The following is a 12,887-nucleotide window of genomic DNA, read 5'->3' as shown; positions in this document are numbered from 1 at the left end:
ATTTTATAGAAAGGTAGTACTTACTATATGGTATTTTGTAGTTTTATTGATTCTATATAGAGTGCCAGGGATGCGGAGCTAATTAGAATAGGTTTCTATCCCCCGCCCTACGGCAGTTTCACTCTACAACCCCCACCTTAGATTTGATCTCTTAACCCGACGGTTCAATGTACAAAAAACTTAATAACTAACTATTTTATGATATGACTCAATCATTACATTCATAAAACGATCAGAACATATTCCTGATTAAAAATAAATGTTTTGAAAGGAATTACAAAAAAAATTAAGGTAAAAAATATGATACGCATTAAAAAACATTGAAATGGTTAATTAAAACAATAATTTACGTCTTAATTTAATTGGATTCATAATAAATTCTAGGTTAATGTTTAGATGATGTTTTTATGATAATTTGACACACACTTGACCGTATTAAAAATAAAGAACTAAAAATTAAAATATAGAATGACAATAAGGATGGAAAACAAGCTAAAATGTCACTCATTACAAAACAGTAAAACACTTATTTAAAACTATTACTTATGTCCAATTGTATATTATATTTTAGGTAGATTTTTAGAATTTGTTTCTTTTAATCTGAAACGCTCTCCATCGGATTACAATCATGTGCCTCACGGTGGTACATTTACGTAACCTCTGACACACCACTATTTAGCCAGAAGATGGCGACCTCAGCCACATTCGCGATTTAATCCCAATACGCACCTTGGAGTGGAAAACATGCACTGATAACACCTCGGATGACATCGTAAACAATGCTAACATGTACCTGAGGGGCTGTCGAGCGTTTTAAGAAAAATACTAAAAAACAACCTAAGACGCCCGAGACGTGAGCCTTATTTACGGAGATCACGTGAACGCGCGGTGAGTAGCATCGGTAGTGTATTTTTCCTCTTTCACATGGTTCGATACATTTTATAAGTACGTCGTTAGGACGCCAAGACACGACGGGAATTTATCTATGCACCTATTTAAAGAAGACCATTTAAGAGTGATAGACATAAAATATAGATTATGCAAACATGGCCAGGGTGCTCACAGATGTAGATGGAGATCACCTGACAGATGCAAAAAACAATGTGGAGATCCTGTGTTTGCCTCGTTTATCAAATGCGTGCTACATATTCCTGCATTACAACGAGAAGTTCAGTAAAGCCCCAATATACGACATGAAATCCGTTCTGAGGTGGGGATGTCAAAGGGAAATTGACGGAGGGCGGGTGAGTTCGGAACCCCTCCAGATAAAACGATAAACCAACAATATTCTTAATTGTAAGTACTATTACTGCTACTATTGTGTAATATAGGTACATACGATTAGATAAAATTATAATAGCAATATGTTTAAAGGAAAAATGACATTTTATTTACAATTTGTGTGACGTGACTTGAACTGGTCAAGTGGAGTAGCGGGTGGAAGCATAGGTGGAGGAGACAGCAGAATGAAATGAAAACTGATTTCAAAAGACTTCCTGCTTTAATCGCCTCCTTATTTTTCATAATCGTCTGGATTGTCGATTTTTTTTAATCCAGTCTTTTTTGTATTTATTGATGATTGCAAACTTCCTTTCCATGGTGATCATGGTTTCCTTCTCTTTTTAGCATTACAGCAAGGCGAGACACATAACTAATGAACATATAACAAAATACAGTTGTATTGACGACTTGCGAAGTCTTTACTAAGCACATGGGATTATGAACTGAATGAATTGGCAGAAAGGCAATGTGGGAAAAAAAATTGGCCAGTAGCATATCGGCAACCAATAGAACAGAAAATTAGAGATGTAACTCGAATTAGACACAAACCCTGTAAAGTTTGTATTTTGTAAGCCTTTGGGCTCAATTGAGACTCAGAGGCTGCAGTTACATTCTAGGCCACAGGCGGCAGTAGTGATTTTAAATTTGAGTTGCTCTGCTTTACATTTTTGAGGTCTTTCTGACACAATATATACACATTGTTATTATTTTTTCAACACGCATTTATTCATTTTGTAACCACAGCCACAGCTTTTATTAATGTATTTATTATTTTTGTATTTATTGAATGTATGAAATTCGTTTTAACAAATCAAAAAATGAAAGCTTTTAGGAGTTCAACTGTAAAACGTTTCTTCCACTCATTTTTATTAACACTTCTATTCACAATTTTTTGTAGTGAAGCAGAACTCAAGATATGAAGGACAAGCTGGCCGAGGTGACCGAGATGATGGACAAAAGAGAACCTGGAGGTCCTGATGCTGCAGCTCACCACAAGGAGAACGACATATGTGTCAACGTTCATACAGGTACCATGTTTACGGGATAATAGCTTGCAGTTCCTCGTCAGAAAAATCACGGTACAATACATCGGGATTAGGAGTGCACGTACCCCCCAAAAAATCGAATAAATATATTACAATTTTAATCATATTTTTCTCATTTTATTTTATTTCTGGATTTTTTCACAAAAAAAAATATCTTATTTTACTAAAGATTTTTTTTCTCATTTAACTTAAAAAAAATGAATTTATTTACACACACACTTATATATATATATATATATATATATATATATATATATATATATATATATATATCCCAGTGGGCAGGGGACACCCTGAACTGGTTGCCAGCCAATCACAGGGCACACGGGGACAGACAACTCACTCGCTCATTCACACCTAGGGACAATTTGGACCAGCCAATTCACCTGAAATGCATGTTTTTGGAATGTGGAAGGAAACCGGAGTGCCCGGAGGAAACCCACGCAAGCACGGGGAGAACATACAAACTCCGCACAGGAAGTCTGGAGCTGGATTTGAACCCACGCAGGAGGTTCCCATGACATGAACTGTGCCGCACATGCGCTAACCACTGCGCCGCCGAGCTGCCCCTATATATATATATATATATATATATATATATGTATATATATATATATATGTATATATATATATATATATGTATATATATATGTATATATATATATATATGTATATATATATGTATATATATATATATATATATATATGTATATATATATATATATATATATATGTATATATATATGTATATATATATATATATATATATATATATATATGAAGCAAATATATTACAAAACAAAAATCTTTAGAAAACGGGAGAAACAAAGAGATTCTTTAAAAAAAACTCCAATGAAACAAGAAACAAATAATATACAAAAAAATGTGAAATAAAAAAAAAACAATATTAAAACTCAGCAAAATGATTGTGGAAACTCTCCAAATAAATGTTGGTTTGAACAAATTTATTGACACTAATAACAGCAAACAATGTGAAGTTTTAACAACCCTTCTCGACAATCTCAACAGCAATCAAGCATATTCACAATTTCGTTATATAACATCTTTATCAGTTTCAATAGATCCGTCCAGTCCAAGATCGATTTTTTTTTTGCTCTGAACAAATCCGACACCAACAGCAGCAAACAAACACAGGATCATTTTATTCCATTAATGGAGATTTAAGCCCCACCCCCATAAATGTGACTGAATATAGCTGTAGAAAGGCTCAAGTTTGCACGTTCATCACGGCGAGTCGTCCTTTTAACCAGGGCGCATGGTGTCTTTATGAGCCGCACCTTAAAGGGCTGATGACATCGCTGCCCTCTCCCCATGGGGGGGGGGGGGGGACACAAGCCAGAGGAAACTGTTTTGTCGGACATGAGAAAGCTTAGGTGAGTCTAGGAACCGCTGTGTTTGTATTTCTGGCATGTTTCCAGGAAACGTCTCAAGCTATGGAGCTTCGAGCCTCAGCCCGGAGCTTCTGGCCTCTCTGCGTTCCCTGGGGGAGAACGCAGACTCCCTGCTGCCGCACTCCCTGCACCAGGTGCGTAAGGGGCAGTGTTGGGCACGTTACTTTAAAAATGAGTTATAGTTAATCACGACTTCTTCCAAAAAGTAACTGAATTAATCCATAGTCAAAGTACCTCGTTTACCAGGGAAGTAACTATTTTTGTTACTTTAAAAGGAAGTTGTTTTATATCAAGAAATTTGACATTTTCTGAGCAGTATTGAATGCAGTTATTATTTATTGCACCTCGCCAGCAACAAATTTATGCTACACTTGAAGTGCAACAATAAAAACAGTTCACGATATGATTAAAATAACAACCAGCAGTAAAGAAAATAAAGTGAGTTCAAAAAATTGAATCCGAACATAAGACAAATGGTCAAGTAGACATAGCCTACTGTACTTCAAGTAATTTGGGCTCACTAAAGTAAATGGTAAATGGTCTGCATTTATATAGTACTTTTCAACTCAATGAAGACCTCCCAAAGCGCTTTACAATGTGCTTCACACTTACCCATTCACACACACACACACACACACACACACACACACACACACACACACACACACACACACACACACACACACACACACACACACACACACACACACACACCAATAGGGAGTCAGCCATGCAAGGCACCTACCTGCTTATTGGGGACATTAGAGATTCAGTGTCTTGCCCAAGGACACTTCGACATATAACACGGAGGAGCCTGCGACCTCTTGATCCCAAAATTAACACAATCACATCCATTCCTTACATTTAAAAAAAAAAATCAGCGGGGAAATGTCTAGTTCAAAAAAGTAACATTGTGCCGCAATTAAGACTCATCTACAGGCTGTCTCCAAAAAACGTATACACACTTTCACTTTAAATAGCCAAATTATTATTTTTATTATTTGTATTTCAGATTTGTTTTGAAAATATTCTGGTAATGTGAGAATAAAGCTTGAGTTTAAAGACATGTTGGCGCAACTGTGTGTAGAACTCTTTGCACTTCAGCTTTGTAAAACAATATCAAGTGAGTTTCATTGTATAGAATAAATCACAATCTCTGGTCAGACAACTGCTCAAGTAGACATATGCTACTGTACTTCAAGTATTTTCACTCAAGTAAACGATTCAACTAAATAAAGTCTGTTTAAAGTGTTGCTTAAAGTAAAATGTAAGCAGATAGGTGCAGTGGAAAAAAATTACAATATTCTACTTTCACATCTTTTAAGACACCTCAAATGTTGCACCTAACCTTCAATTTTAAAATTTACATTTGTAACACAGGTAATAACTGTTTTCTGTCAATTAAGTGCAAAAATATTAGTTTGTAGGCAGATAATTGCTCATGTAAGTCATACTTTTCTATTTTTCCCCTTAATTATTTTTCTTAATATTGTTTTTACGTGTTTTTTAGACAGGATTTTGGTCTATCATTAATAAACTATGCTGTATTTAAGTTGTTTTTGAAAATTATTATATATCCATGTATTTTTTAATATATATGTAAATATTTTTCATATCTCACAATATTTTTAAGAAAGGATTTTCGTCTTTTATTTGAACTAAGCTACATTAAAAGCACATCTTTATAATATATTTTTATTTATTGTTTTTATTTTTCAGTTAATACTTTTCTTGTTTTACTGTATTTTCTTTAAAAGGAACTTTGTCTTTTATTGATTAAATGATGTTACTTTTTATGTATTGTTTTTTATTGATGTACTAAATTTGTATATATATATATTTTTTTCTTAAATGCTGCATATTACAATTCCACATAATTGAGAAAAATTTCAATGTAGTCAATAAAATATTATAAAAAAAATCTATGAAAATTTACTCCATTATGTTTGGTAAAGTACTTGAATTGGCGAGATATGCGACTTGACAAAAATCGGTGTGGTTTTTGTTGCAGATCGCAGAAGCCTGCTCACATCAAGAAGATTGTATCCTTTCAAAATAAAAATTTTAAATTGCTCTTTATTTTTATGGATTGTCTTTAACCTACGCCGTCAACCAGACCAGTTAGCAATTCAGCTTCTCCAGCTAGAGAAGCTCTACCATGAGCGAGTGCTCTTCAACCTCAGTGTCCTGCAGGAGAATTGGGGTACTGCATGCACACACAAAAACAATAAAAACACACACACATAAATACATACATTACATTACATTACATTATATTATATATATATAAATATATTTATATATATCATCTCAAAGATAAATCAAATGTCTTTTTACCTCATTTCATCTCATTAGCTGCACCGCTTATCCTCAGTAGGGTCGCGGGGGTGCTGGAGCCCATCCCAGCAATCATCGGGCAGTGGGCAGGGGACACCCTGAACTGGTTGCCAGCCAATCGCAGGGCAAACAGGGACAGACAACTCGCTAGCTCTTTCACACCTAGGGACAATTTGGACCGGCCAATCTACCTGAAATGCATATCTTTGGAATGTGGGAGGAAACCGGAGTGCCCGGAGGAAACCCACGCAAGCACGGGGAGATTATACAAATAATATACAAATTAAAAAAAAAAAAAAAAATTATATATATATATATATATATATATATATATATATATATATATATATATATATATATATATATATATATATATATATATATACTTTTTTTTAAAATGCTTCCTTTATTTCAGAGAGCCGCTGCAAAGAGAAAGAAGCCGAAAATCGATTGCCCGCCGAAAGTGACAACATCGGCCAGAAACACATTGAGACCCTGAGGCAAATCTGCGGGACGCACCTTCAGTGAGTTTATTTAAGCTTTAAAGGGCCAGTGTGTTATATATAGTGACCCCTAGTGGAGTAAAATGACTTCATTTATTTAAAGAAAACACTATTGGTTGTAAAAAATAATCAGCAAAAACACACGTAGTCTCATAACATGATTTTAGGTTTAGAAATGTTATCAATATAATCTACAGGAAACTGATAAATTTTGTTACTACAGGAGCCTGACTGACCACTGTTTCCTTCTCTAGCCACTCATGTTAGCCACTTGGGTGCTTTTGTTAGCTACTCCTGATTTGCCTTTCAGTGTTACTTGCCTTTTCACAGCTGCTCACACAAGCAAAAGCCACTGAATTTTGTGAATGGGGCTTTTTCAACTTTTCTCTACCATTTCCTTCTCTAGGCTTTCATGTTAGCCACTTAGCTGCAGGCTATGCTCCGGATTTTATTTGGCTTGCTCGGTCTCATGTTGTTGCTGGCGAGGATAGACACCAGATTTCCTGTCGTGTCACTGGCTCAAATTTAGAAAAGATGGAAGTAAGCTTGCCAAATAGTCATTGTGAATTTTGTAGTGTTTCTTATACTTATACACATGCTCCAGCCTGTTTCATAGCTACAACTTAGTTACAAGTTACAAATAGTAATTTGAAGATGGTTTGAGACGGTTTCTGCTATGGAATCAAACGACTACTTGAACTACCACTACTACTACTGCCTCATGTTGCCAAAATACCAAATATCCTCTGATTCTGATTAAACGAAGCTATTTTTTAAAGTAGTTGCATATAATGTTTTTGAAAATATTTTTCCTCCTCTTGTCTTTGATTGTTTTCCCTCTTGGTGTTGTTGCGGGCTTAGACCATCCTTTGGTGAGAATATAACACTCGTGGACGTAGCAAGTCAAGGAAGGAAAGACAAAGAGATGGCCCATCAGGGGGAAGGTACAAAAAAGTAGAATACCGAATATTCCGGACTACAGAGCGCACCTGATTAAAAGCCGCATACTCGAATTTAGAAACGCAATATATTATTGTCTTTGTATAAGCCGCACCGGATTAAAAGCCGCGGGCCTAAAACTGCCATAAAAACGAACTTTTTTACGTCCGTTTCTAACATTTTTAGCCTGGGGCCACCCAAGTTGGGAATTTGGCTGCAGAATGCCAACAGAATCAGTTCTTATCGTTTACGTCACGTTTTTGGATTATGTAACCCATAAAAAAAGTATATATTTACTAGTACACAGAATGGAAACATAAATGATGGCTGCGTTGTGTTAAATGTGAGCCCTATATTTCTAGAAAACACGGCAACCATAGTGTGGAGAATAGTGCCAGATTGCATCCCAGATGTAAGCAGTAGTCTTGTGTTGTTGTTATTGGTTGTTGTCTCAGTACCAGACCAAATTGCATCGCCTGTTATCGTTCATTTGGGATTAAAGGAAACTCCAGTGACCTGACATTGACGCAGATGATGATGAAGAAGTGTATCATTTTTGATACATAACTTCTACTGCTGTGCAATTCGGATGTATGAAATACTTGATTTGTGGGTTAAAGAGTTTAAAAATCGTAAGTAAGATGTAAATATATAATAAAGTGCTGTTAGACCGCCTGTTTCGCTTCCATTATGTATTGTATGTATAGTATTGGCAAAAACATTGAATAATTTGACGCCACTAATTTTTGTTTTTTAAAGCAAATGCGTGAAAAAGAGCAGCTCACCGTTGTCCTCGGTGTCGCAGTGTTTAGAATGTAGCAAAAATATAGCGGCTTGTAGTCCGGAATTTAAGGTGATGAATAAAAAAAGCGGTACATTGATAATGTTGTGTGTGTAGCATGCAACTTTGAATTGGCCAATGACGATGAGGATGGAGCGGGCAGAATGAAGCCCAAACCCGCCAACACCAACCCTAAACGGCTGTCCGAAGACCCGAAGGAAACGGAGGAGGATGAAGATGAGGACGTCAAGCCCGAATGGCCGGCTGGGGTCCCGCAGGCCTCCGAAAGCGACCTGGCCAGACTTTGCCACGCGGACGAGGTGGGTAGTGCATAACAAATAGGAGGAGGCAGGAGGACAAAAGTGTCACGAAAAGACAAATATGAAGCAGGGACGGGGGATGGCCGAGACAAGAGAGGCGGGGGCACAAGAAGGGAAACTCAGGACACGATAGGCTACAAAGCAAAAAATGTAGGGGGTTGATGAAAGGACACCGGGGAATGGAGCAGCACCCAACCGAATATTGTTGTGAAATACTGTGGTTGTTGCCCTGAATGCACCACACAGGCGCTTTCCCATCTTAAATACTTGAATAGTGTTATATAAATGCAGTCCATCTACTATTTACCATGTATTTTTGCTTCAGAAACTAAGGCAAACTAAGCTAAATACAGTGTATATTTTTAGTACACTTTTCAAGTACTTGTTAATTTTCTTATCATTTTTTGTTACATTTTTTGAGAAATAAAGCGATAAAAATATCTTTAAAATGTATACTAAAAAGGAGAAAAACAATTTAAAATCCAGTTAAATGATGTTCAGAATAAAAAAAATCATGATCAATGGTAGATATCATTAAAAATGTAAAAAAATACATATCAAAATGAGCTAAATTACTGTATGTCTAAGATGCCACAAAAATCCAGCCTAAATGTTTGAGAAAAAAAGTACATGGAAAAAAATGTAGAAAAAAAGACTTACTAAGAAGGGAAAAAAAATATTAAAATGAGCCAAAGTATATCATATTTTGTCATTTAGGATAAATTTTACAAATATATTTCTGCCTTTTCCCTGATTTATTTTTAGAAACGATAATTTAGCTAATTTTAATATTTTTTCTCTCTTTCAGTATCTCATCTCATCTCATTAGCCGTACCGCTTATCCTCATTAGGGTCGCGGGGGGGCTGGAGCCCATCCCAGCCATCTCCGGGCAGTGGGCAGGGGACACCCTGAACTGGTTGCCAGCCAATCGCAGGGCACACAGGGACAGACAACTCATTCGCTCATTCACACCTAGGGACAATTTGGACCGGCCAATTCACCTGAAATGCATGTTTTTGGAACGTGGGAGGAAACCGGAGTGCCCGGAGGAAACCCACGCAGGCACGGGGAGAACATACAAACTCCGCACAGGAAGTCTGGAGCTGGATTTGAACCCACGACAGGTTCCCATGACATGAACTGTGCCGCACAAGCGCTAACCACTGCGCCGCCGTGCTGCCCTCTTTCAGTATATATTTCAAAAATATTTTTATACCTTCCTAATTCACGTCATAGCTCCAAATTTGAGGGGGCAAAGTACATAGAAAACAGAGAATTAGGAAAAATAAAAATAAAAAAAAATAAAAAAAATATATATATATATATATATATATATATACATATATATATATATATATATATATACACACTGAACAAGTAAAATATATTTTTATTATATAATATTAAAATAACTTAAATCAACTACTGGGAAAACAATGTGTATGTTATAATGTAATATGTTTTAACTCGTTTGCTTTTCAAGGCAACAATGTTGACAGTTGAAGCTATTTGTAGCTATTTTTAACGATTACTTACACGATTACTCATCATCTGTTTTTTTTCCCCCTTGCGTCTTGTTCTGGATTCTTTTTTTCCATCCCACTTGACATCAATTCAGTAGAGAAGGGCATTGCTCTAAAAAAACTGGCCTGTGACATAACAAGATAAATAAAGAGTTATAAAGGCTGCTGCTCATTCTTTCTGCACCAGCTACACGGATAATGTCTAGTGGTTTTCTCTTATTGCCAAAAAAAACAAACGTACACTTATTATCACATGATTGAAACGTATTGAAGCTCTTTTGAATGATGAATATTCGGATTATCTTAGAGTTTGTCCCAAGACGGGCTGGTTTCCATCCTGAAAAGGAGAAGAGCGTCCCTAGACGGGCTGCCGCCTCCCGACACTACCGGCAAAAAGATGAACGCCAGACGCAAAGTCCGCTTCGTTGAACCTGAAGATGGTGTAGAATCTGGTGAGTTTTGCACACACAAAAACCTTTTTCGATCCACTTGCAGATTATTATTATTTTATTTTAATTTTTTTGATTAAATAAATATAAATTAAATATATTATCATTATGGTAACTATTCAATGAAAACTCAATAATTATGATGTAAATTCTAATAATAATAATAATAACATATATAAAACAAACATTATTTTACATGTCGCAAAAAATGTTATAGGACAAATAATACGGTAGTAATCATGATATCCATATTATTCATAATTATCAATTGTAAATATAGTAAAGTAAATGTAGAAATACTGTATATTAGTTTTTTATATTTTTTCCTTAATTTTATTAACATTCAAAAAAATTAAAATTTTAATTAAATTTTAATTTTTGTGACTTTAACATAACTTTACCAGAATGAAATATTCAAAAATTTCTAAAATGAGAAAACAATACTTAAAAATTTCAATATAATAAAATGTGTATATTTAGGTTTTACTACTACTTCTACTTATAATAATGATAATATATAAAAAAATAGAAACATCATTATGTACAATAAATATATTAATATATATAATATAATTCTAATTACATACATACATACATACATACATACATATACATATATATATATATATATATATATATATATATACATATATATATATATATATATATATATATATATATATATATATATATATATATATATATATATACACCTGTGACCCTACTGAGGATAAGCGGTGCAGATAATGGGTGGATATATATATATGTATGTATATATAAATCATATATATTTCCAAATTAGTCAAATCAGAAATGATACTTTAAAATGTAATTATAATAAAATACATAAATAATATATATTTTGCTTTTACTACTACTACTACTACTACTACTACTAATAATAATAATGATAAAACATTATTAGAGGTAAAATTAACATATTAATATATTATATAATAAATCAAGATAGGTTAGAAAGCGCATATTTTGTCAGTTATTTTTGTCTTTTTGGGAACCAGTTATAATTTTAACTGAACACGCAAATAAAATATTTATCAATTTTTAGTTCTGAAGTTAATTTTATGATTTTACCATGAAAAGCTATTTAAAAAGCACGAGTAAAATATGTTCAAAATTATTTAGAGGTGCTGTACTGAATTTAAATCTTTCATTTTCTGGCCTGTGTCATCATTGTGGCTTCTTATCAAAGTCCTTATGATGTGCATGCCTTTGTTAGACGCTTTCAAAAAAAACACTTTTTTCATTTTTGGGGTTTTTGGGTTGGCGTTTGGACTGTACTCGAAACAGGCTTTTCTTACTTAACCATTTATGCTATACTAACAAAAAAAAAAGCGGGGATGAGCATGAAATCACTTTCCACCCGCCTCTCCCCATTATTCCTTACTAATGTGTTTTGTCCCGAACAGCTTTGCTAAAAGTAAGATAAAGCAGATATGCGTGCATAAGGGCTCTTTAAACTCAAGTAGGCATTGTTTACACATACTTTTCTTTCAAACGACACACCCCACCTTTAGCGAGTTTTTTTTTTAAATCTTTACGTCAATAATAATTTTACTAGAAAAAAATTAATGTAGGCAAAATTTCTATTTTATGTGTCCCTGTTCCAGATGAGGTGAGCGGAGACTCCTGCTTGATCCTGCTCCTCCTGTGTCTGGTTACCGTGGTGATTAGCATGGGTGGTACTGCACTTTACTGCAGTGTAGCGGGCTCCTCGTCCAACATTTGCAGCGATTTTGCCCTGAACGTGGAATTCTACCTAACCTGCGCTAGACGATTTCTCCGAGGCATCGGAAAATGGCTGTGGCTGGGGTGAAAGGTCACCAGAGGAACTGGGGTGAAAGGTCAAATGTCACAGAAAGAACCATTCAATCTCTGAAGAAGACCGAACTGGACAAAATTGTGGATAAAATGGATCCTTTTTAAATACAAGTACATGTTTGTGTTTTCTTGTGTGTTTCTATTGACTATTTTATTCACATCTTCCTTTTTGCACAATAATGTTGTCTTTTTTTTAAATTTTTGTTGTGTGTGTGTCAAAAATTGCAATACTTATACTGTACTCACTTGATTTAAGTCTTATTCAAATTGTCATATAATATGCAATATCGTTATTTTATGATTCATGTTTTTGTGTTTGGATTGATGAGCAAAGCAGGTAGCAAAGATATTTATATACATATGCATACTTTCTAAATAAAATTATACAAGGATTTGAAGTGAATGTCTTATTTAATGTTGCAATCCTTACTGAAATTGTTGCTTTGTTAAATTGTC

The 12,887-nt window shown here is 34.7% G+C and overlaps 1 protein-coding gene across 2 annotated transcripts; it reads left to right on the top strand.

Annotated features, from left to right (window-relative positions):
* The first annotated feature begins 678 nt into the window (after positions 1-678).
* cnstb (consortin, connexin sorting protein b) lies at positions 679-12,829 on the top strand. Of its 2 annotated transcripts, XM_088324883.1 has the most exons (10): positions 679-888; positions 2,180-2,309; positions 3,767-3,873; positions 5,751-5,781; positions 5,856-5,942; positions 6,492-6,600; positions 7,441-7,523; positions 8,417-8,619; positions 10,451-10,595; positions 12,221-12,829. In XM_088324883.1, the coding sequence occupies exons 2-10, from the start codon at positions 2,198-2,200 to the stop codon at positions 12,424-12,426; spliced, it is 1,083 nt and encodes a 360-aa protein (XP_088181009.1). In that variant the 5' UTR covers positions 679-888; positions 2,180-2,197; the 3' UTR covers positions 12,427-12,829. The 2 variants fall into 2 exon arrangements, with proteins under 2 accessions (XP_088181009.1, XP_088181010.1); XM_088324884.1 differs by lacking the exon at positions 679-888 and having other exon boundaries at positions 3,599-3,873.
* The last annotated feature ends 58 nt before the right edge of the window (positions 12,830-12,887 follow it).

Source organism: Urocampus carinirostris, chromosome 20, assembly GCF_059441175.1.
Source record: "Urocampus carinirostris isolate Australia breed hairy pipefish chromosome 20, RoL_Ucar_1.0, whole genome shotgun sequence".
NCBI classification, from domain to species: Eukaryota; Metazoa; Chordata; class Actinopteri; order Syngnathiformes; family Syngnathidae; genus Urocampus; species Urocampus carinirostris.
Note: the sequence above shows the minus strand (reverse complement) of the source record. Positions and strands in the feature narration are given on the sequence as shown.